This window comes from Dermacentor variabilis, chromosome 11 (assembly GCF_050947875.1).
Source record: "Dermacentor variabilis isolate Ectoservices chromosome 11, ASM5094787v1, whole genome shotgun sequence".
Lineage (NCBI taxonomy): Eukaryota > Metazoa > Arthropoda > Arachnida > Ixodida > Ixodidae > Dermacentor > Dermacentor variabilis.
Genome location: NC_134578.1, coordinates 70,727,218 through 70,747,459, shown reverse-complemented (window position 1 = coordinate 70,747,459; position 20,242 = coordinate 70,727,218). Strand labels below are relative to the sequence as shown.

At 43.6% G+C, this 20,242-nt stretch overlaps 1 protein-coding gene across 4 annotated transcripts in view; it reads right to left on the bottom strand.

Annotated features, from left to right (window-relative positions):
- Nucleotides 1-4,757: 4,757 nt before the first annotated feature.
- Nadsyn (NAD synthetase) overlaps nt 4,758-20,242 on the bottom strand; it is a 36,914-nt gene continuing 21,429 nt past the window's right edge. For all 4 annotated transcript variants that reach the window (XM_075673679.1, XM_075673676.1, XM_075673680.1 and 1 more), the window contains exons 11-19: nt 19,358-19,482; nt 18,071-18,222; nt 16,776-16,944; nt 14,621-14,863; nt 13,559-13,690; nt 13,393-13,462; nt 12,518-12,646; nt 8,778-8,954; nt 4,758-5,739 (exon numbers count right to left, since the gene is read on the bottom strand). In XM_075673679.1, coding sequence (XP_075529794.1) covers nt 5,431-5,739; nt 8,778-8,954; nt 12,518-12,646; nt 13,393-13,462; nt 13,559-13,690; nt 14,621-14,863; nt 16,776-16,944; nt 18,071-18,222; nt 19,358-19,482 — 1,506 coding nt within the window. In that variant the 3' untranslated portion in view covers nt 4,758-5,430. The remainder of the gene's footprint in view (nt 5,740-8,777; nt 8,955-12,517; nt 12,647-13,392; nt 13,463-13,558; nt 13,691-14,620; nt 14,864-16,775; nt 16,945-18,070; nt 18,223-19,357; nt 19,483-20,242) is intronic.

The following is a 20,242-nucleotide window of genomic DNA, read 5'->3' as shown; positions in this document are numbered from 1 at the left end:
TGCTCTGACCTAACCTTGCCTTCACATGCTGTAACGAATATGAATTAACTACTATGGAGAAGGTGTCACAGATCAAGAACAATTGCACTGTGAAAAGTGTGGCGCGAGAGTTTCTACGACCTCACTGCCTGCATGGCTTCTGCAGTGTAACTTGCTAGGTCTACAACTGGGTACATAGCATAGGAGAGGTTTTGTGAACAGGCGGTGTCCACATCGCACCCTCCTGCAATGGCTCCATCAGAACAACGAAACGCAACCTAGCAAGCCACACTGAAGGTGCCAGAAGTAACGTCATGGAAACCATGTTTCGAGCGTCACCTTTACAGGAACAGTGATTTATGCTGTTGCTGAATACAACTTTGCATTATTCTAATATCAACAGGAATCGATCCATATGCATCCATTCCACAATATTCAGGGGTGTGCAATATGCAACCAATAAAGTGGACTCGTCATCCATGAGCCCTGAAAATTTAACTTAACACGTTTAAGAGTGGAAGATTTGCAAGGTTTATCCATTTTCTTCAACACCTGAAGGTTTTGTGGGCACTGCTAGCAAGAAGTGCTTTCAGGAACCACAAGGCAAATTGTCTCCCCTCAGAAAAAGTAGCAATGACTTGCTTCTCAAGAAGAGCAGTTATTTACCAGCAGCATTTATTAAGCGAATAATTGTCTGACTGCGTAAGTAAATGCAAACAAGACAAGGAATCGTGGACAGAACAAGTGAAACCCTTGTATGGATTCTGTTTACTTGTGCAGTCAATATTGTCAACAAAAATCTTAAAACTAGCTAGCAAAAATGTTCTCGCTAAGCAGATATAAACCCAGAAACCTCCAGAGATTTCGACATGATTGGTTCTTATGAACACACTGGCTCCTTATGTAGGATAGCTTGTGAAATACGGCGTGATGATGTCTATGTAGCTATAAACCGAAATGTAACGTTTTGCTGCTAATACTGTACAACCTAATGCAACTTGTGACATTTTTACAACATTAAAATGATAACACCCAAAATGCTGGAGGGCTAAGAATAGCATGAGGCGCTTAAAAAAAGAAGTACAAAATGTGAAAAATAATGCATTTTCAAGGCATGCATAAACTTATGCGACACATTTGCTTTGCAATATCTTTTTATACCAGGTACTGTAACGTGACTCTCTTGCCTACAAAGCAATCAAACGAAATAAAGAATAAGGCTTTTAAAAAAGACGCGTGGCCTGAGGACAAATCTGGCAACCCCTAACTTCTTGTGTAAGATCATTAGGCTTATCGTGAAGGTGACACTAATCTTATGAGTGTGTCACGTGCAGTCGTCAAAAAGCTTCAAAGCCATTGAACTCCTTGTCGGGTTGCGTACCAGAACTTCCGTAAAAATTTCGCAGCTCCAAAGTTCTGAATACTGAGACGGACTCCTTCTGTTGGCCCTCACACTCTACATGTCCTTCAGCGAAAAGGAGTAGCCGCTCATGGTGATTAAGCCTTTCTGACTCTATTTCAATAAAAACAAAGGGAGTAAGTGAGTGAAATACACATGGATAGGTAGAGAGAGAACAAATCACTTTCCTGAGCTTGAGAGTGCCAGACAAGCTACTGAAGCTACTGAAACAGGGCCTGTTTTTATATTTTCGTTCGTTTCCTTCAAAGCATTTCACTATTGCTTTAATGCATTTGGCTAACTTAGGATACCACCAATGCACTTTGGCTACCTTGTTCTCGTTAAAATAGCACTGGGATTAAAACACTTCTGCTGTCCACTCACTGTCGTTACTACTAAGTGAACAGGCTTCCTTCAAATGAGGGCACACCCTGTACACAGCAGCACAAGTTGTTTTTGACGTCTGTTCGCACATAGCTGCATATGTAGTGTTGAAGCCACCTGTGTGCAAGGGCCCCAGGAAACATAAACTTCAAAAAAAAAAAAAAAAAAGGAAGAACGAACACCATGGCACAAGCTTTACCAGTACCAAGAGTATTAATGTTTCATAGTAAGGAGCTAAATGCATCTTCTCAGAGGAGTTTCAAGAAGGCAGCTTAAACTCGTGTCATTAATGTTGCGTTGCCGAGGGGCACAAATACAAGTGGCTCTCCCAGCCAAAGTGCCGGTTTGTTGCACTCAAGCTTTGCACACACGTACAGCTGAGCATTTTATTTAAGGACATCGTGCATGGTTTGCCACGACATTTTGTACAGAAGAAATGAACAATTCATGCCACGAGTGGAATTGCCAGATGAATAAAAGTGGGGTTATGTGTGATATGACGGGAAAGCAAAACCAGTCTGCATTCTGTATTCTCCGCAACAGGCGTTTTGCCTTCTTGGGACAGATGACACAGCCATTCCTATTGCAATAAATTCCTTGCCTGGCATCAGCACATATGATGTGTGCGCCCAATCTGTTTTTGACAAAATGTGCAAATGTGAAGCACTGGGAAGAAAGATGCTACCACATATCCTCATAAGGCAAAGCGCCTAAAGCAGAGGCAACAGAGTAGCAGTTTCATTCTCCAAGCAACAGGTACTACCACTGCTCATTTCAATGAAAAAAAAAGAACCTTTGTTTGATGTGCTAATACTACAGGCAATGCATATTCATCATTTTGTTAAACTCGCAGAAAGCTACATGTGGCCATGACAGCAAAGCTAGGAAAGTGCGTCACAATGTTGCTGAAAATAGCCCCATAATTTTGCTTGAAATTTCTTACACGCAAATAGAACACATAATTGCTTTAATTGCAGTGGCTTGAAACCTGAAAATAGACATAATACTGCCAAGATTAACATTTAAAAAAAATTTTAGATTGCTCTTATGAGTTTCAGCACCTGCAAGATCACTGCACATTTCACGCAAGTTCCAAAAGCAAAAGTAGTGTCCATTTATTCTAGCGACCATTTCTCTTGTGCTTGGCCACCACTCAACTTGCCTCAAAGACACACAACAAACTCAACAAATGTCTGTTGGGCACAGACAAGGCAACTGGCGTGCAGTGGTTCCACTGGTTAAATTTTAACTGCCTTCGTAAACAAACTACACAATGTCAGAGAAAATGAAACTGTTGCGAACTTGCCCAGGCTACTCTCGGCGTAGTAATACATACGTAGAAGCTTCCCCCGCAGAGTTTTGGCATAGCCAGAAAAAGCTGTTTGTGAGTTCTGGGAACGCTACAGTCACTATTGCATTCCCTGACATTCCGCTTCCCCACATGACATGTGTGCGGTGGTGGGAGTTGATGTGGTAGCAGCGCAGCTACGGCGAGCGATGGTGAGCGTGTTACGATGCGAGCGCCATCTGCCGGCGCAAATAAATCGGGCACCAGAGGAACTTGCTTCCCCTACTTTGGATGCAGGAGTAGTATCCATGAAACAGGTACAGTATATGAAACGAAAGTATACACTAAACAGGTAAGTAGTACTGCACTCAAGTGCATGTTAAATGAAACACGCTTGCCTGGTTCTGCCTCGTTGAAAAAGTGAATGTGGGCAAGTCAGTGGTTTAACCAGGAGAGCCATTATATTTGCCGTCTGAGCAACGCAACATTTGCCAGACAACTTCATTACAACTTCTCTGCCGCACCCTGTTGCGACTTTTACAAGTGGGTTCCATCTGAGTAACACACAGCGACTCCCTTACATCCTTCGTTGTAGAATGTCACAAATATGTCACCCGAGTTTACTAAGGTTGCAGTAGAATAAATGGCACCAACAACCGACGACTATTTGCAAAACACTAGCATCTACCTTGCGGGCGCTTTGAGGCATAGTCCAGAACTAAGGGTGAGGACAATTTGTTCAGAAACGGACGCAGAGTAACCTTATGCGAACAAAATCGTCAGTACAGCTGGCATACCCAAAGGAGGCGAGAAAAGGCAGTACTACCAAAGATCAAACGAATGGTTAAAGGCAAGTGTAAGCATTGCTCCCTGAACAGCAACCAGAAAAACAAGGTGGGGTTCACTCAGAAAAAAAAAAGCTAAAATAAAAATTTTTACGGAAGCAATTGGTTACTAGATCACAGAGTAATGCACGTGCCGTCCCGTCTGGTTCTGTAATATCTTTCTTGTTTGAGTGATTTTTTGTAAATGAACCCGCTATATATATTTCTTTTGTTCCTTCAGAGAGAAAGGCAGCAATACCTACACTTTGCTGCCTTGAACAATAAGTATTTAATTAACAGAAAGTGCTGTCATTTCGGAATCTCTCTGTACACCACGTGACATAGTGCCTTGGGATTCATGTCATCATGGCTAAAGCTATTGCTCCTTGGTAGCATCTTAAAAGTGCGAAATAGTGCAAGCAAGCCACGAAACATGAAGACAAAGGTGCATAGTGGATTACACAGTGCAACTGGTGTTTGGTTTTATGCCCTCATCTTCATAATTTGTGTCTTGTCTACACACTTCAGCACCTCTACAATGAGCCTCAACTACTTAGGCACTCTGCACTGAAACCATTTGCAATTCTGCATCCACTTCACATAACAGTGTGAGTTTTACACACACACACACATCCAATCACACACACACACACAAAAAAAACACTTTTGCACTAGGCATGTCATTTGCACACTAGGGGTAAAAAGGAAAACAAAATACAATACCAGAGGCTTGACAAGACACTCACAGTCTTGCAAATAAAAACTCACTACGAAAATATGAGTGTGCCTAATACTACTTCATGAGTGAAAGATGCAAAGCAGGGAGTAAGGAAGAAAAAAAAAGAAGGAAGAAAGAGTGTAGCATAGAAACTTACCACAGGACTGAACTCTCAACTGAAGTTTTAGTGACACAGTTAAGCCTACAGGCATACACATTCCATGACTACAAGAACACAGGCATTGGCAAAGAACTCATTGCTTCTGCTAGAGGTAAGCAATGCAGCAGCGGTGTTGCATTTTTCAACTTTTTCATGCACCCTGATCGATGTCTTGTTAAAATTAATAAGGGTGATATTTTCTTAATGTGTATTCCACAGGACAATTTGTAGCAGTAAAACTAAAACTAAAAGTTCAACCATGCAGTACACTTTGCTGTGGCGAAAATAAGGAGCAGCATGTTTTCCTCTTGCACATTTAAATGTCTGAAACCCAGTCGGGACTTAAGCCCTCAATCAAGGGTCCAGGTAGCTTCTCTGGAATGACCGACAAGATATGTCATTATACTTGTCTCTATGTGCTGACATGTGGGCTACAGAATGTCCACTTCTCTGACATTTTCTGTGAAACAGTGTCTACACATGGAACAATCTCTACACATGGAACAATCTATAAAATTTCAGGTGAAGGCTTCAGGCCTGCGGCATATTCCGCTAGATCCCTTTCCTTTCCTTTCTTAACACTGATCTGCGTCAGTCGTGCAAAACTCGCCGACTGAACGAAGTCGCACGCACAGAGAAGAAAGTAGCGCTCAAAGCCATAGCCTATGCCTATCAAAATCACAGCAGCCATATCCTAGACCTGACTTCACCACAGTCCAAAGGCTCTGCAAAGCACTTGGGCAGGTTCATCGATGTGTTGCACACTTCGAGGGCTGGCTGTCGATAACCGCCGCCGGAGACAAAAATACCGAGGTCTCCCGATGGTGTGTCCGCCATCTTGTTTTCGGGCGCTCGTTGCTGGCCCCCTCTCGTGTCCCTGGGTTTCTCGCCAAACCCCTGACAGGTGCCAGCGCTGCTCTTCCAGGTGATGTTGGTGCCGCTCGTGCCCGTAGAGAGGGCATCTTTGAGGAGCTCGAGATTTTTGACCTATATTGCAAAATACACAGTGACAAAATGAAAGGCATAACGTTAGCGGGATTTAAAGCAGGGGCCATTGCATGGTGCCCCAATAACTTTCTTGCATGTGAGGATTGCTGTATGCAAGGAATGGTAAGTTAAATTTTAAGAGTAGAGTTTTGCCTAATGTGCTTCGTGCCCAGAGCAATCTGGCGTCATTGTGGTTCAAAAGCATACCTGTGCAACAAAATGTGAAACGAAAACAGTATTGCAGAACTTCATTGATATGGCCTCGTTTCACACAATTTCCTGCTGCCAAAGTTCATTATTGAGAAGACAATAAATTACCCAATACAGTTGGGCTTCTTTTTTACTAGTTAATACGTTCCCAGAGAATGCAATCTTTTGGAACCAATGTCCAGAACTTCAGCGCACTGCGATTGTATGATACATTTCTTTGGCCGTTAGATGACATGTGAAAAAGGAAAGGCATGAAGCACGTGTGATCGACAGCGTAAGTGCCCGCCATGGCAGCTTCCTAGCAGTGCTCACCTGCCTGTGTCAAATTTAGCATGTACTCAGCTTCCTCTTCCGATGCCAGCAAATCTCCTAGGGGGTCTTCACACATTGCAATCACAGCGATCACAGCCCTATTGTTGTAAGCATCTTCATCTATCTGTTTCACAGAATATGTGGCATAGTGCCATTGGAAGTGTACTGCACGCTTTTAATAGTTGATAACCCAAACGTGCCACAGTTCCCTGCTGCAGGCAGTGCGAAGCAAGCATCATGTTTCACTCTGGTGGCATTGTATTCCGGTGTCGTCTGTCAACCCACTTTCATCTTGGTTTCCCGCCACCGTCTCAAAACACAGTGCAATAGGGAAACAACACAGCGTGTCTCGGGTCGCTCAGGCCCCCGCCAGCTCGATGTGCGTTGGTGTTTCATGCGGGAACAATTTTTGCCAAGTGGCAGCGTCAAAACATCCAGCGAAAAAAATGCACTACCTGAGAGAGTTGTGGACTCGTGGTCCAATTTGGACGCTGTGAGTAGTTGTATTAATACCAAATAAAAAAAAATTTTTTTAATTCAATGAGCACAACTGTAAGCTTGAGGAAGCCACAAAAATGACAATGTGTGTCTCCGGCCGCTTGAACGCTGTCAGCGCCACATGCTTCGGCTTCTCGTGCTGCAACGATTATGTGCAATGTTTCATATTATGTACATGTCAGCTATATAGTAGTGTTTACCAAATATTTTAGCACCATCAAATCGTAAGTTCCAGTTAATACCTTTCTCGCATTTCTTTACAAGAATGTATGAAAGAGGTTCTAGTGTATACGGAATGCTGTGCTTATATGTGTTTTGTTCTTAATATTACTTTTGAGAAGCAACATTAATAAATTATCAGCCAGTTTTCGCAACATTTTACTTTGGATGCAGATTCACGTCGGTTCTCTCGACTAGCAATGACAAAATGTTCCTGTTCAGCAAAAACAATGCTGCACTTATATGTGTGTGGTTGTTAATATTACTTTTGAGAAGCAATATCAGTTAAACCTCAAAATAACTAAATTCTAGGTATAACAAAGCATTTACTTTTCATAAACTTTTGTCCATAAACACCATGTAATTAGGACTTCAATATAATGAAATGTATTTGTATGCAATTTCAATATAACGAAATTTCGCTTCGGCAGCAAAGCGATGCCGAGCCAATAAATGCAAACTTTCGCAGACGCAGATGGTGAAATGACTGAATTACAAGGTGCTGCTTGAGAACGCACCTCAAATGGCGCGCAGCGCGACAAGAGCGACCTGTTCCATGTAAAGTCCAAGTGCAATAAGATCCTATTGCACCCTGTGCACTTTGTGTTTTAGGTGCAAGTGAAAGTGTGTGAGGGTGAGAAAGAAAGATGGTGGTTTCACGCGTGAGTGCCGCCTCCCAACGCGAGCAAAGGGAAAGAGGAGTAAGGGAGTGAGCTCGCGGTAACGTGATCAAGCATGCACAAGGGGTGGGGTGGGGGGTGGGGATAAGTTGGTCTGTGTTGCGATTTCTGGCAGCCGTCTGGAACGTGGATGCACCTGGCTGTAACCACGGCTGAGCGCACATGTAGCCGCGCACCCTCCTTTAGAGGTAATCTGCTGCATGCGCAAAGAGTGGGCGTGCTGAGACAGCGTGGCATCGTGTAAGCTGTCTTCCCGCGTGTTTAGTATTGAAGATTGCGTAACCTCGAATTTCGGTGACCCGTTAAGAGTGAGAGGCAGACCAGAGAGGCAGACGAAGCATTCGTTCCCCGCTGCTGGCGCTTTTCATGATAGCATCGTTCCAGTGATAGCGACGCTATCAGCCGCGGGGGCGGAGTGCACGCGACTGCGTGGCTGGCTTCGCTTAATTCGTATCGCGATGTGAAAATATGGTCGACGTGGCGTGAAACTGTATCATTCGTCACCGACTCCCAAATTAATCAAAATAAGTTTTTTCGTTCAAATTTGCTTTCTTTGATTGCCCGATAGTTCGGAAAATTTTGTGGCACCTTGCCATGTAGGCAAAATTGATCGGCGACTGTACTTTCTTGCATAAAAGGTTGAATTTCAATACAACAAAATTTGCATATAACGAAGCAAATTGCCAATTTTACCTACTTCGTTATATCGAGGTTTAATCGTAAATAATTTATCAGCCAGTTTGCAACATTTTGTTTTGTATGCAGATTCACTTCGACTTGTTCGACTAGCTATGACAAAATGTTCCTGTTCTAGGCCTACAAGTTCTCAAACTTGAATTGAATCGACTTTATTTCATAATTTTTACTTAAGGAGGGCTGGGGAACAAATGCTGCATTGGCAGTTTAACGAGCCCGCCGACCCCTGCTTATGGATGAAAGGAGAGAGTCAATGCTGTTCCATTTGATATTCAGATGGACAGCTGCTGATGAGCAAGAAATGTGACAGCGTACAACAGATAACTGATGGTATGTTGGAATAACGACCATATGAAGCCAACAGACAAGGAAAGCATAGGAGGAATTATTCTCTCACTTGTAAATGAAAATGGCTACGCTCACCTGAGCGTCAATCTGGGTGAACTGCCACATCCACAGAGGGTTGTAGAGGAATGGCCGAAGGTCGAAGCGGTTGTCGTCCGGGCTGTATGACTCAGCATGGTATGATGGTGTGATCACAGTCATCTTGTGACGGTTGATGGAGTAGGTTCTGAAGAAATGCTTCACTTTTTCTGCAACCTTCAGTGTCAGAACAAAAAATTATGCAGATACAATGCACACGCTGAAGTCTACATAAAGTCATTAATTAAATGCTATGCAGCTAAATGCAATATACACAGTTGTCTTTATTTTCATCTCATGTAACATGTAATCTTAGGCAACATTTATGTTTGGTGAAAGGGAAAAATTGGCATTCACCCGAATTTTAGCGTGAAACTACAAAGGAAACCCACACGGGTTTCTCAGAAAGCCATATTTCTCTTTCTGAAAAACCTGTAGGGTTTCCTTTGTAGTTTCACGCTACAATTTGGGCGCGTGTCAATTTTTCCCTTTCATGCGCTTTCCTCCACCCTGCAAGCTTCCACAGAACTGTTTTGCCATATTTAACGTTTATGTTTATGCACAGCACGGGCCACAACTTTAACGCCATGCAATGTTTATGTTTATGCGCAGCACAGGTCAGAACTTTAACATCATGTAATGTTTATGTTTATACACTACACTGTTCACAAGCCATGCCAGAACACCAGCACCAAGTTATTCAGATGCACAGAGTGAGGTGACACAGTGATGGCATAAAAATGAAGGCGATGTATGATGTTTGCTGAGAGAATGGTGTTGACACGTTCATGCACAGAGAAGTACAACATACACATAAATGCATTTAAAGGGGCCCTGAGACACTTTTCTAACTAATCATAGAATGGCCTCGCTGTTAAAAGATGCTTCATAGATGACATGCTGCAAAAATTTTTCGAATTTTTCAACTATAAGTGGAGTTATCACACCGATATCAGGCTCTCTCTCTTTTAATCTCCACTAGCACGCTGGAAGCTGTACAGCGGAGAAGCCAAGAGGGCAAAGCCCCTCCCAAAAGTGGAGCGTAGTGGTGGTGAAGGGACATATCGCAGCATTCCGTGGCGGCAGTGGTAGATGCTACGCTACACACCACGCTGCTGCTATCACGGAGGCCACATGCAGCAGATGTAGTTACGTGCAGTGCATACATGAAATGATTTCTCCGTCTTTTCGAGAATGCAGACAGATATATTTTTCATTTTTTAAAATTAGCGAGTGCATATCACTGAGAAGGCTCTCCTGATCACGAAGTCAGCCAATACCGTTGGTGGGTCCAGCTGCTTTCGTTGATGCTACATGGCGAGCTTGCGGAAGCGAGAATAAACAATTTTCCCCCGTGTTTGACAGGAGATTGTAAATTCCATGCTGCATGCACTGCAGTAATGTTAGGCTCGCATGTTCACAGCAACCTCTACGAAAGATCCTGCATGTTGTGTTACTATGTTCAAAAAGTGCTTTGGCGCCTCTTTAAGAGGATTCTATGCCTCCTGTGTCACAATGGCACATACTTGACGGCCCAAGATTGGAATAGCCCAAATATAGGAAATTTCACAAAATCAAACAAGCCGCTGAATATTATGCGGTATTCCATTGAGGTCTGTGTGCATTAGAGATACTTATGAGCTGACATGATAGGCGCAAATTTTATATCATGATTTATCGTTTTATTACAAAGAACAGAGGTGTGCTCACTAGTACTACATTGTTGGTCGGTGTAGTGTTAATACATATAGGCTGGTTTGCTGGAGCAACACACAACACTTACATAGTGTTTTTGTGTTTTAGTCTGAACAAATTCCTTAGAGATCCCCTAAAAGAAATACTGCAAATTGAGCAGTTGAGGTGGATTACCTGAAGATCCAGATGTCATTCGCACGACAAATTGCAATGTCCAGTTGGCTAATTAAGAATACTTACTAATTACTTTTATAGTTTTCCAGTTATAACGTTAAAAAAACAGTTGCTCCAGAGAGAGAGAGAAGTTTAATGATATGAAATGCTGAGAGGTCGGCCTGAGGTATATTCCTCTAGCCAGCTACTCGGCATTGGGGGAAGGGGAAGAGGGAAAGAAAGAGGGAAGAGGTGCATGATGGGTGAAGATGACGATAGAAGGAAGGAGTAGAACATATCGCAAGCAATTTGGCATGCTCAAAGTCTGCAATCCAAGCCCGTTGTTTTTAAAAAGTTCAGTAATGCCTGAATGGCCTTGAAACTCGATTGAGGATCTGGCCAAGGGCCTAAAATAACGTCCTCCGACAACGGTGCGCCGTCGAGACATGTAAGGTCGTTGTCCAACCTTTCACGCTCTTCCACGTACTTAGGGCAGTCACAAAGCACATGACCTATAGTCTCAGTCACATTGCACACCTCACAGTGTGGAGACTCGGTGCGTCGCATGAGATGCACGTATCCGCGCGTAAACGCTACCCCCAGCCTTAGTCTGTGCAGAAGACTGGCACAGCTTCGTTGAAGTTTCGGTGGTAGCCTAAAAGTCATGGCAGGGTCCAATCTCTGGAGTCGTCTGTGGCGATTATCCGGATTGTCCCAGTGCTGTGCTGTCAATTTTCGGATGACACTGGAGAGGAGACAGTTGGCGTACGCTCTTGAAAAAGGAATTGAAAGCAGTGACTCTCGTTCTTCGAGCGCTTTCTTCGCTTCGGCGTCGGCCAGTTCGTTGCCCTGTATACCACAGTGACTGGGAATCCACTGAAATGTGATGTGGTGGCCGTTTTCTTGTGCTAAAGTGTAGAGCTCGGCAGTTTGAAGAGCCAACGCTCTGTAAGCGCTTTCTTTCAACACCACTCTAAGTAGTTGAAGAGCCGATTTTGCGTCGCTGAAGACTGTCCATATTTGAGGAGGCTGTCGCGAAATATATTGAACGGCCTCTCTGATTGCCACTAGTTCCGTAGATGTTCCAATTTCATTTGGTTGTCTTGCTGCTATACCAGGCAGCACGAGTATCAGCATAGCAGACAATCGAGTGAACCAGAGCGAGCGCCAAAACATCACGATGTCCTTCTCCGATGTGACTACCTTATGTGTCATGACTTCACGACACGTACATATCCTGGGAAACGATAACGAAACTGCTTCGTAGAAAAGTTATTACAGTAACTTGATTACAGAGTGCTGAGGCTTGTCTGTGTTTTTCATAGCATTTCAAGGTCAAGGACCTTCATTTAAGGGGCCCTTAAACCACTTCTGATAATTCGAAATGCATTCACGTTGCTCATCTCTGGGCTTTTCCGGTCTTTCCGTGTCGTGACCCTAACAGGCTCACGCATGTGATGCCACCAAAGTAAAAGCTGCTGATTGGTCCATATATATGAAGGAGATCAGTTCCAATATGTCTGCCAGCAATCGTGTTCTTTCCCATTATCTCACTTGCAGGCTGGGTACCATCAACTGATTTCACCTCGTGTAGTGTGTTCTGTACTGCGCGTGCGGTGGTAACAGCATGCAGCCGGAAAGTAGGAAGTCCCGGTAAGCAGAAGCGAATGGTGTTTTCAAACAAGAGAGTCAACGTGACATACGGTACCAAAGTAGTGTCTCTGCATTTTCTAGAGAAGTATGCGGCGAGGAAGGGAGAGCACCCGTGGGGACAGTAGCAAAAGCAAGAAGGAAACTGCTCCCAAACCTTTGAGCTTGAGGCAAAAAATGTGGCAAAAAAAAAGTCTAAAATGATATGCCAGAATTCCTTTAAAGAATCAAGCGCTGCTTACCTGAAACGGCGTCCACTTGTTCTGCCACTGGTGAACCAATTTGCTGAACATCGAGTATGGCCCGCAGGCCAGCTGTTTCCTCAGCCGTCCATACGTGCTAAGTTCCTCGTATGTCATCCCCATGTCAGCCTGCGTAGATCACACATGCCAATAATTGACTGAACCCAAAATGCTGCCTCAATTAGAGGCGTACCAAAGTGTAAAATTTTCTAAATGAGCTGAATAACGATGTTAGGAAAAGGCAAGCTTTGAATATCAAATTGAATACTAAATGCTTTCCTGATTCTGAAAGTAAGTACTGCATAAAGAGAGTATCGTTACGCATATTATTTGAATAAGCACATTAGAAAAAATGCCACACTTACAAAGATAGAGATGTTTAGGCCTACTGCTCAAGCAACTATGACAAAAAGCAAAAAATAAGGACACTACACAGGAGAAACAATAATAATAAAGAATCTATCAGCAATTTCTACAGACAATAAGCAGAATGGTAAAAGAAATGGAAAAAAACAATGTGTAATCATTTTTCTAACAAATTAAATTTTGCACTATTTATACAGAGAAGTTATAATACATCCCCTTTTCTTACTTTTTCTTATTTTGTACTATACCTGTGTGAAATTTATGCTGGCTATTTAGTGGGTTGCATTGGAATTTCAGCCTCTACATTGTAACATATTTGTTTATGCAATTAACGTTGTGCTACACCAACTCCTTGGCCATTCAGCCTACACCAATTGCATGTCATGCAGCCTTCCATTCAGCACTTAATGGTTGTAAACCACAGCGATTCCCACAGCAGGCTGAATCCAAACTCAGTTAATCAGTATTCAAAGCCAAGGCCAAGACAATGAATTAACGATCAAACGCACCTCATCACTTTGTACGGTGTGCCCGTCTTTCAGTGGCGTCAACTCCGCAGTCGGTGTGGCCTTGAGTATGCTGAGACAATTTGAAACGGTGGCAACATGTCCTCATTTGCATGTACATCACGTGCCAAGTGCTTCAGGTGAGCGTGCAACATAGCAAACTACTCACTCGTTGAGCGCAGACAACTTAAAAGTTTCGCAGGCATATTTCAGGAACCGCTTCAGGTCAACTTTGCTGATGCCTCCTATTGGGTTGATGTCCCCGCTTGAACAATCGTACTTGGTCAGGTAGCCTCGAAGCCTGCGTGAAAGCACATGACAGGTTTGGCGAGCTGAATATCTGTAAGCATAAGTGATCGGACAAAGCTGCTGTGTTATGCCAATGTTGCCATCAACTGGATGCAGTGGTCTCGGCAACCGGGTCTACAAATGGGAGTGCATACTCATTTCTTGTCTGTATATAAAAAAAGAACATTGCAGAGGTACGCCAATCCGAGCAGCTCGTAAATCAGAAACAGTGAACCTGCAGAAGAGAGTTTTCACACCCTTCAGAAGTCCTAAAGGTCTGCTTTGCCACTGAACGAAATCTATCCAAGGCTTTGCTAACCAGACTGCACGTTTGCACCGACACCCAGGTCATACGTCCACTTTGGTGCTCTGGTGCAGGCTGTGATTCTGGGTGTTCTTCGAGTGACAGCCGCCCATTGGCCTCCACTGCCGCTGGCCTTCACCGCCCCTGCTGCACGAGAACCGTTGTAGAATTCTCCCCAACAGTTTTTCTGTAAAAGCAGCTTGGCGAGAAACTGAAGTGATTTTGTAAACTGATAACTTTTTACAGGCCAGCGTTTTACCACCTTTCACATTTCTTTTTGAATGCTTTGTGCTAAGATGGCGATATGTTGGCTTTGGTAGTGAACGAATTAAACTTACGACAGTTTAAAAACAAACCTAAGGGCTCCCTATAAGGTTGAATTGCAGCATGTTTGTACATAGTCTTGAGCAATATGAGCGAGAACTTCGCATACATTTTCAAGGAGCAATTTCTCATGATGTGCAAATTGAAATGCGACATTTTAACATACAGCAGGTAGCTCTCCCTCTATTTTTAATGTCAATTCAGCACTTCTGTGCTTCGAATGATTGTGTAGCCCCTGTAGCATTTTGAATAAATATTTTTTTTTTCCTTCCATAATGTTCGAGTGGGCACATGTAAACCGCAAAGGCAACATACCCTTCGTCAACGTTGCCAGTCGCAAGAACCAATAGACCACCAGGTCGGTCTCGAGCCCAAAGAATGAGCTGCGCAAACAAGTAAGCCAGGACCATTCGTAGCCTGGCCTGGACATTCTGCAGGGCCAGATCTTCTCGTGAGCCGCCGCCCATGACACGAAATTTGGGAATGCGACCCGTCAGCGTAGAAAAGATCGCAACAACGGCCGTCACAGCTGCGTCGATGGCTACTGTCATGTGATAGCTGCAGCAGAAAGGGAGAAACATAAAATGAAACTCAGTGGGGTATGTTGTAACAACACTTCACAGCAAAGTGTATGGCAGGACCTATGCTTGAACTGCATTCTAGAGACTTCAATGGCCACCATATTTTGGCAGTTAGGACCATAAAAAAATTGTCTGCCAACCAATGAACTTTAGAATTCATCGCACCACGCACAACAAGAAGGGTTGGGGAGGGGAGGATAACATGCATTTAGGTTTGCTCTGAGCACACACTTGTTGTTGGATACATACACACATTATTAACAAAAATTCACAGGGTCTCTTATGTTATCCCTCAGATGACTTCAGGCGAAAGCCCAAGTGCCGATGCATTCAAGACATTAAAGAGGGACACATGACATACATATCCCCCTTAATTCGCTTAGTCATCCCTCTTAATTTGCTTACTCATTCTCTTAATTCACTTACTTATCCTCTTAATTTGCTTAGTAATCCCTCTTAACTGCAAAGATCCAGGGTTCGACTCCCATTCAAAGTCGTGGGTCTGAGTGCATTAATTTGCCCTATCTTAATTAACTATGCCCTAATTCACCTTTATTAACACCAAAGGTCGTGCGTTTGCATGTCTTAACTCTATCTTAATTGCATATGCCTTCATCAACTTCACCTTAATTACCACAATAGTGGTAGGTTCGACTCTCACCAAAGGTCTAGGCTTTGACTTTCACCAAAGGCCGAGGGCTCGACTCTGACCAAGGGTCGTGGGTTCGAGTGCCTTAACTATATCTTAATTAACTGTGCCTGAATTAACACCGCCTTTAATAACACCAAAGGTCATGGGTTCGACTCCCACCAAAGGTCGAGGGTTCGTAGCTGTCATTAACAACAAAGGTTGTGGTTTTGACTCCCACCAAAGGTTGAGGGTTTGTAGCATTTTTGCACCTTTTGTGTTGTCGATGCGTTTTCGCTGAGGGTCGACTGACTATTGAGACATATAAGGCTTTCACCTTAATTATTTGACTTTAGACACAGTGCTCCAGCTAACAAGTCTGGTCCAAATGACGCCTCTCGGCACATGCGTCCATTGTCTCTCTGTCTCTCTTCCTTCCCCTCTCCATTCTCTTACATATATTTCCAAGCTGTAAATAAACGGTGCTCTTTTGCTGCCTGCGATATTGGTCTGAGGTTCATCTTGTACATGCCGGCTTAGGCCTGTAGTACGTAACACATGGCAAACTTGGAACAGCAGATACTGACAACATTGTTTCCAGATCAGTGACTTTATCAGTGACTCTGCTTCTGCTGATTTCACCTTGTTCAGAGACTTCACTAAATAACTTGCTCGAAGTGGGTACCCCTCTGGTATATGGTGTCTTACACTGCTACAGGAGGGCAGCACAGGTGCCATCACGATTTCTTTATTGTATGCATTTTTTTTGCAATCTGGTGCTGCCCCGCCTTTTGTCAGCTTTAAAACCTTTTTGTGTACTGAATTTATTTTTCATAAAGTTCGAAGCATTAAAATAGTAGAACGAGCCCAAGTTCGTAAACATTACGAAAAATTCAGGAGAGTTGGTAGGTATAGAAAAAGGGTGGTCCGGACATTGAAGTGCGAACAGCTTAATTTAAGGGTTCTAACAGCTCAAAGATGATTGGTTGTAGCTGCAGGCGTGGTGAAAAAAAAAAAAAAAAGTTTAATGTGTGTGTCACATTGTTTATTGTAGTGCAGGTCAGAAGTACTGACCTGCGATTGGTCAGTACTCCTACAAGTACTGTATAATCATCCAAGTGTTGCTTTATCCACCTTAATGCAACCTTCCGAGTTGATTTAAAGGTTCATTTTTTTTTTTGGAACGAACACAATGCAGTTCTTTTCTGCCACTGTAACCTCGCAAACGTGTTTCTCGGGAGTAGATACACCATCTCATCACCTTCCGATCTGGTTGGCCAGGTCCTTGGAGAGTGCTCGCGTCTCGCGCGACGAGTTCTCTGTGCCCATGTAGCACGTGACAAGGACTCGGTTGCAGAGTTCTCGCGGCTCCCTTGGCACATATTCGGGGTCGCCAACGATGCGCCTGGCGTCCCTCAACACGTCTGGGTCTGGGAGAAAGAGAGCAGGGCAGTTTGCAGAGGATGCCAGAATAATGACGAAACTGGTAACGGATACACATTAGCTAAACTGTCAACAAGTAGTGCGTCATAGACAGGATAACACATACTGTGAATGATGGGATTGTCACCAAATTACCACATAATATACCCGATTCTAATTCACTCCCGAATACAACTTGCGGTTAGCTTTTACCTTTTAGAGTTCAAACTAAGAGAAATAATTGCACCGATACATTATGCGCACTCAGTTTTATATGTGAAAAGGAAAAATTGTCATCAACCTGAAATGTAGCACGAAGTTAAAAAAAAGAAAAAAAAAAAACACCATACGGCTTTCTCAGAAGAAAAGCCTTGCGGTTGAAGAAAAATTCTTCCTGGTACAGGATGGGTCTCCTTTTTTATAAGTTTGTGCTACATTTCGAGTGGATCCCAACATTTCTCTTTCATGTACTTTCCTCCACCTTGTGGACTTCCACAGAACCGATTTGCCAATTTTATACCATGTAAAAAGTAGCATGCCATTGATTTTTGTTGTCAGAAAAGTGTGAAACCCACAGAATTTACCTTCACAGAATGGAAACTTATTTACGCTTATTCGCCACAGTTGTTCCCGTCACACAGCCCTTTATCGGTGTCTATGGGCCAACGCATGTTGTGCTTTATGCAACTTCATGTGTCCGATATTTTGCATATCTTTTAATGACTATGCCACAACTGAAAACAGTACGGGGGCCTGCGCTTTGATTAACCACTTTACCAGCTAATCCTGCAATACACACAAGTCTTCGGGAACACTAGAAAGGTACGATGTGGCTCTGTTTCCATTAGCTCAGTGTGCAAAAAATAACTTTTCTTTCATGCGACTTTTCATAATGAAAGTCGAGCGCTGTCACCATCATGAAAACTTCCGCTGTTGCCATCTTGCGACGATAATGGCGACAATGCTGGATCCGACGGTAGGTGGTTGCCAACCGTGTGAAGGGTGGTTATGTCTCATATCAGATCGCAACATGCAGGAAATGTTCATGCCCATTTCATTGGGAAAGAAGGCATGCCATAGAATCGGGTAAATACAGTGAGGTATGTCCATTTGCGAGAGTTCGGATTAACTTACCGCCATTCTTCACGGCCGCACAGACGAGGCGACACATGGAAAACACGATTGTCGCGACGCTGGCGCTGTCGATGCCACCGCTCAGCGGGACAAAGAACCCGCCCTGCCCACTGCGTCGCAGGTAGTCCCACAGCCAGCAGGCAGGTCCTAAGCTGCACATCAAGCCACAGTGAGCTTGGCAATGCCATGGTGGTGAAACAGCGCAACTGACAACAGCTGAAGAGAAAAGCCTAAGGGTTACAGAGGATAGCTGTTGTCCTGTGCAATTCCTTACTCTTTATTTGCCGTCTGTTGTGCCGTTTCACAATTATGAATGGACTCCAACTCTCCCAACTGTCACCTCTATTGGCAATAGTGCTCGAGTACAATACAAATGCAAAGACGCAGGACAAAGATAGACACGACGAGGACAAGCGTTGTGACGAATGGGCTACTGGTGAATTTCCATGGTGATAAGGTACAATGCAAATGGAAGATACAGGACACAGATAGATGTGATAACGACAAGCGAACACAAACATAAACTAGCCCAACCTGTTGCACTTCTATTGGCAATGCCAGCAACCTGGCTACATGATAAGCACAAGGAAAGCGCTGTGCAAAACATGTCATGGGATGCTTATATGCTGCATTGGCGTACATGCTGCAAAAGTACTGCGCTTAAATGTCACCTATTGGCATGAATTTTTAAAATGAATCCAAAATGTGTTCCAACCCTCATTTGCCATCATTATTTGGTGGACAGCAACCATATGTACAGATGAGCTGAATGACCCACTCGCTACAACTTTGAAACTTTGTCTAAGTGCACCTTCCAACGCCAGTCAAAGCTTACACTCCATCTCACCAATTCCACGCAGTGCAGTAAAACCTGTGCATACTGATACTCAACCAGGAATGAGCGCTTGTTGTGTGTCTCGGTAAAGAAAAAAAAGCTCCTGCTGTGTGGGCCACTGTTTTTTCAGTCATCGCTCCATTAAACTGGTTTCATGCACAGGAGGGTCAGCGATGGACAACAGGTAAGCCTTTCTTCCAGTTTTCACTCCTATTCACTTGACAGGAGCGGCAACTTTGCCAGCAATGTACGGAATTCGATGCCTGGGTTAAGACATGGCTACACATAGCAATTTCCAGTAGCAAAATGTGGGAGGTATTCCGCTCTATTTCTTTCTGCTAAAGGTTCAATTCCAGCATGAGATCCCGGTTTGCTTTCAACAAGAAAGTGGGCAAATGACTTGAGCAGTTACCTCTAGCGTAAGCAGTTATAATCATGTCTTGGTTACTTACGCGATCTCTTCCTCTGGTGTTGGGAAGACCCAGCTGATTATTGGACTTGGTGGAACGGACATGTCGGCAGTGCTGGAGAGTGCGTAGTCGACCACAACGCGTGGGTAGCCTTCCGATTCTGCTCCCTGAAATGATTGTCAAGGATGCTCACTCCGAGTGTGATTCGTGAGACTAAAACCTGCAGTGTTTTCTAAAATGATCATGGCAATAGCGTGATATATTAAATGACAATAAGTCATGCACTAAAAGAAAGTGCACAACTTAGCAGCAACCCAAGTTTATTCTGCTTTTTATTTATCACGCTACAACACTGAAAGTTGCGAAGTTGAATGGGTAGAAATTTCATTCCACCAAAAAAATTTTTCTTTTGCTTTGAGACTTCTGATGTTTGAATATTTCTTGTGTTGTCAAATTTTTTCAGTTATATACCTAGTGGGCCAAGCATGTATGCTGTTTTTTTGCACGCGTAACAAACACTGGTATAGTCCCAATTGCCATAGAAACATTGTGAGCTAACACAGTGAGTTAAAGGGCCCTGCAGCATTTTTTGAACATGGTAAGAAAACTGGTGCAGTCGCTAAGTAATACTATAATGAGCCAAATATTATTCCTGTATACGAAGCTGAGAGCCCACAATTCGACTTTCTTTCCCCGATCTTTCTTTCAACTTTTCCAAACCCTCACCCCTTTTTTTCTGATTTTTACATGCGAGCAAACAAGATGGCAACTTGATGGATTTCTCTGACAATAATAGCTAACCAATCCCTCGGGCAATAAAAATGTGGAGAAATCGGTCTAAACAGTGATGGGGTGGTGACACTACCTGGTGGCAAAGAACAATACCAGTGAGATGGACGGTATGACATAGGGTCGCGCCACAGAATT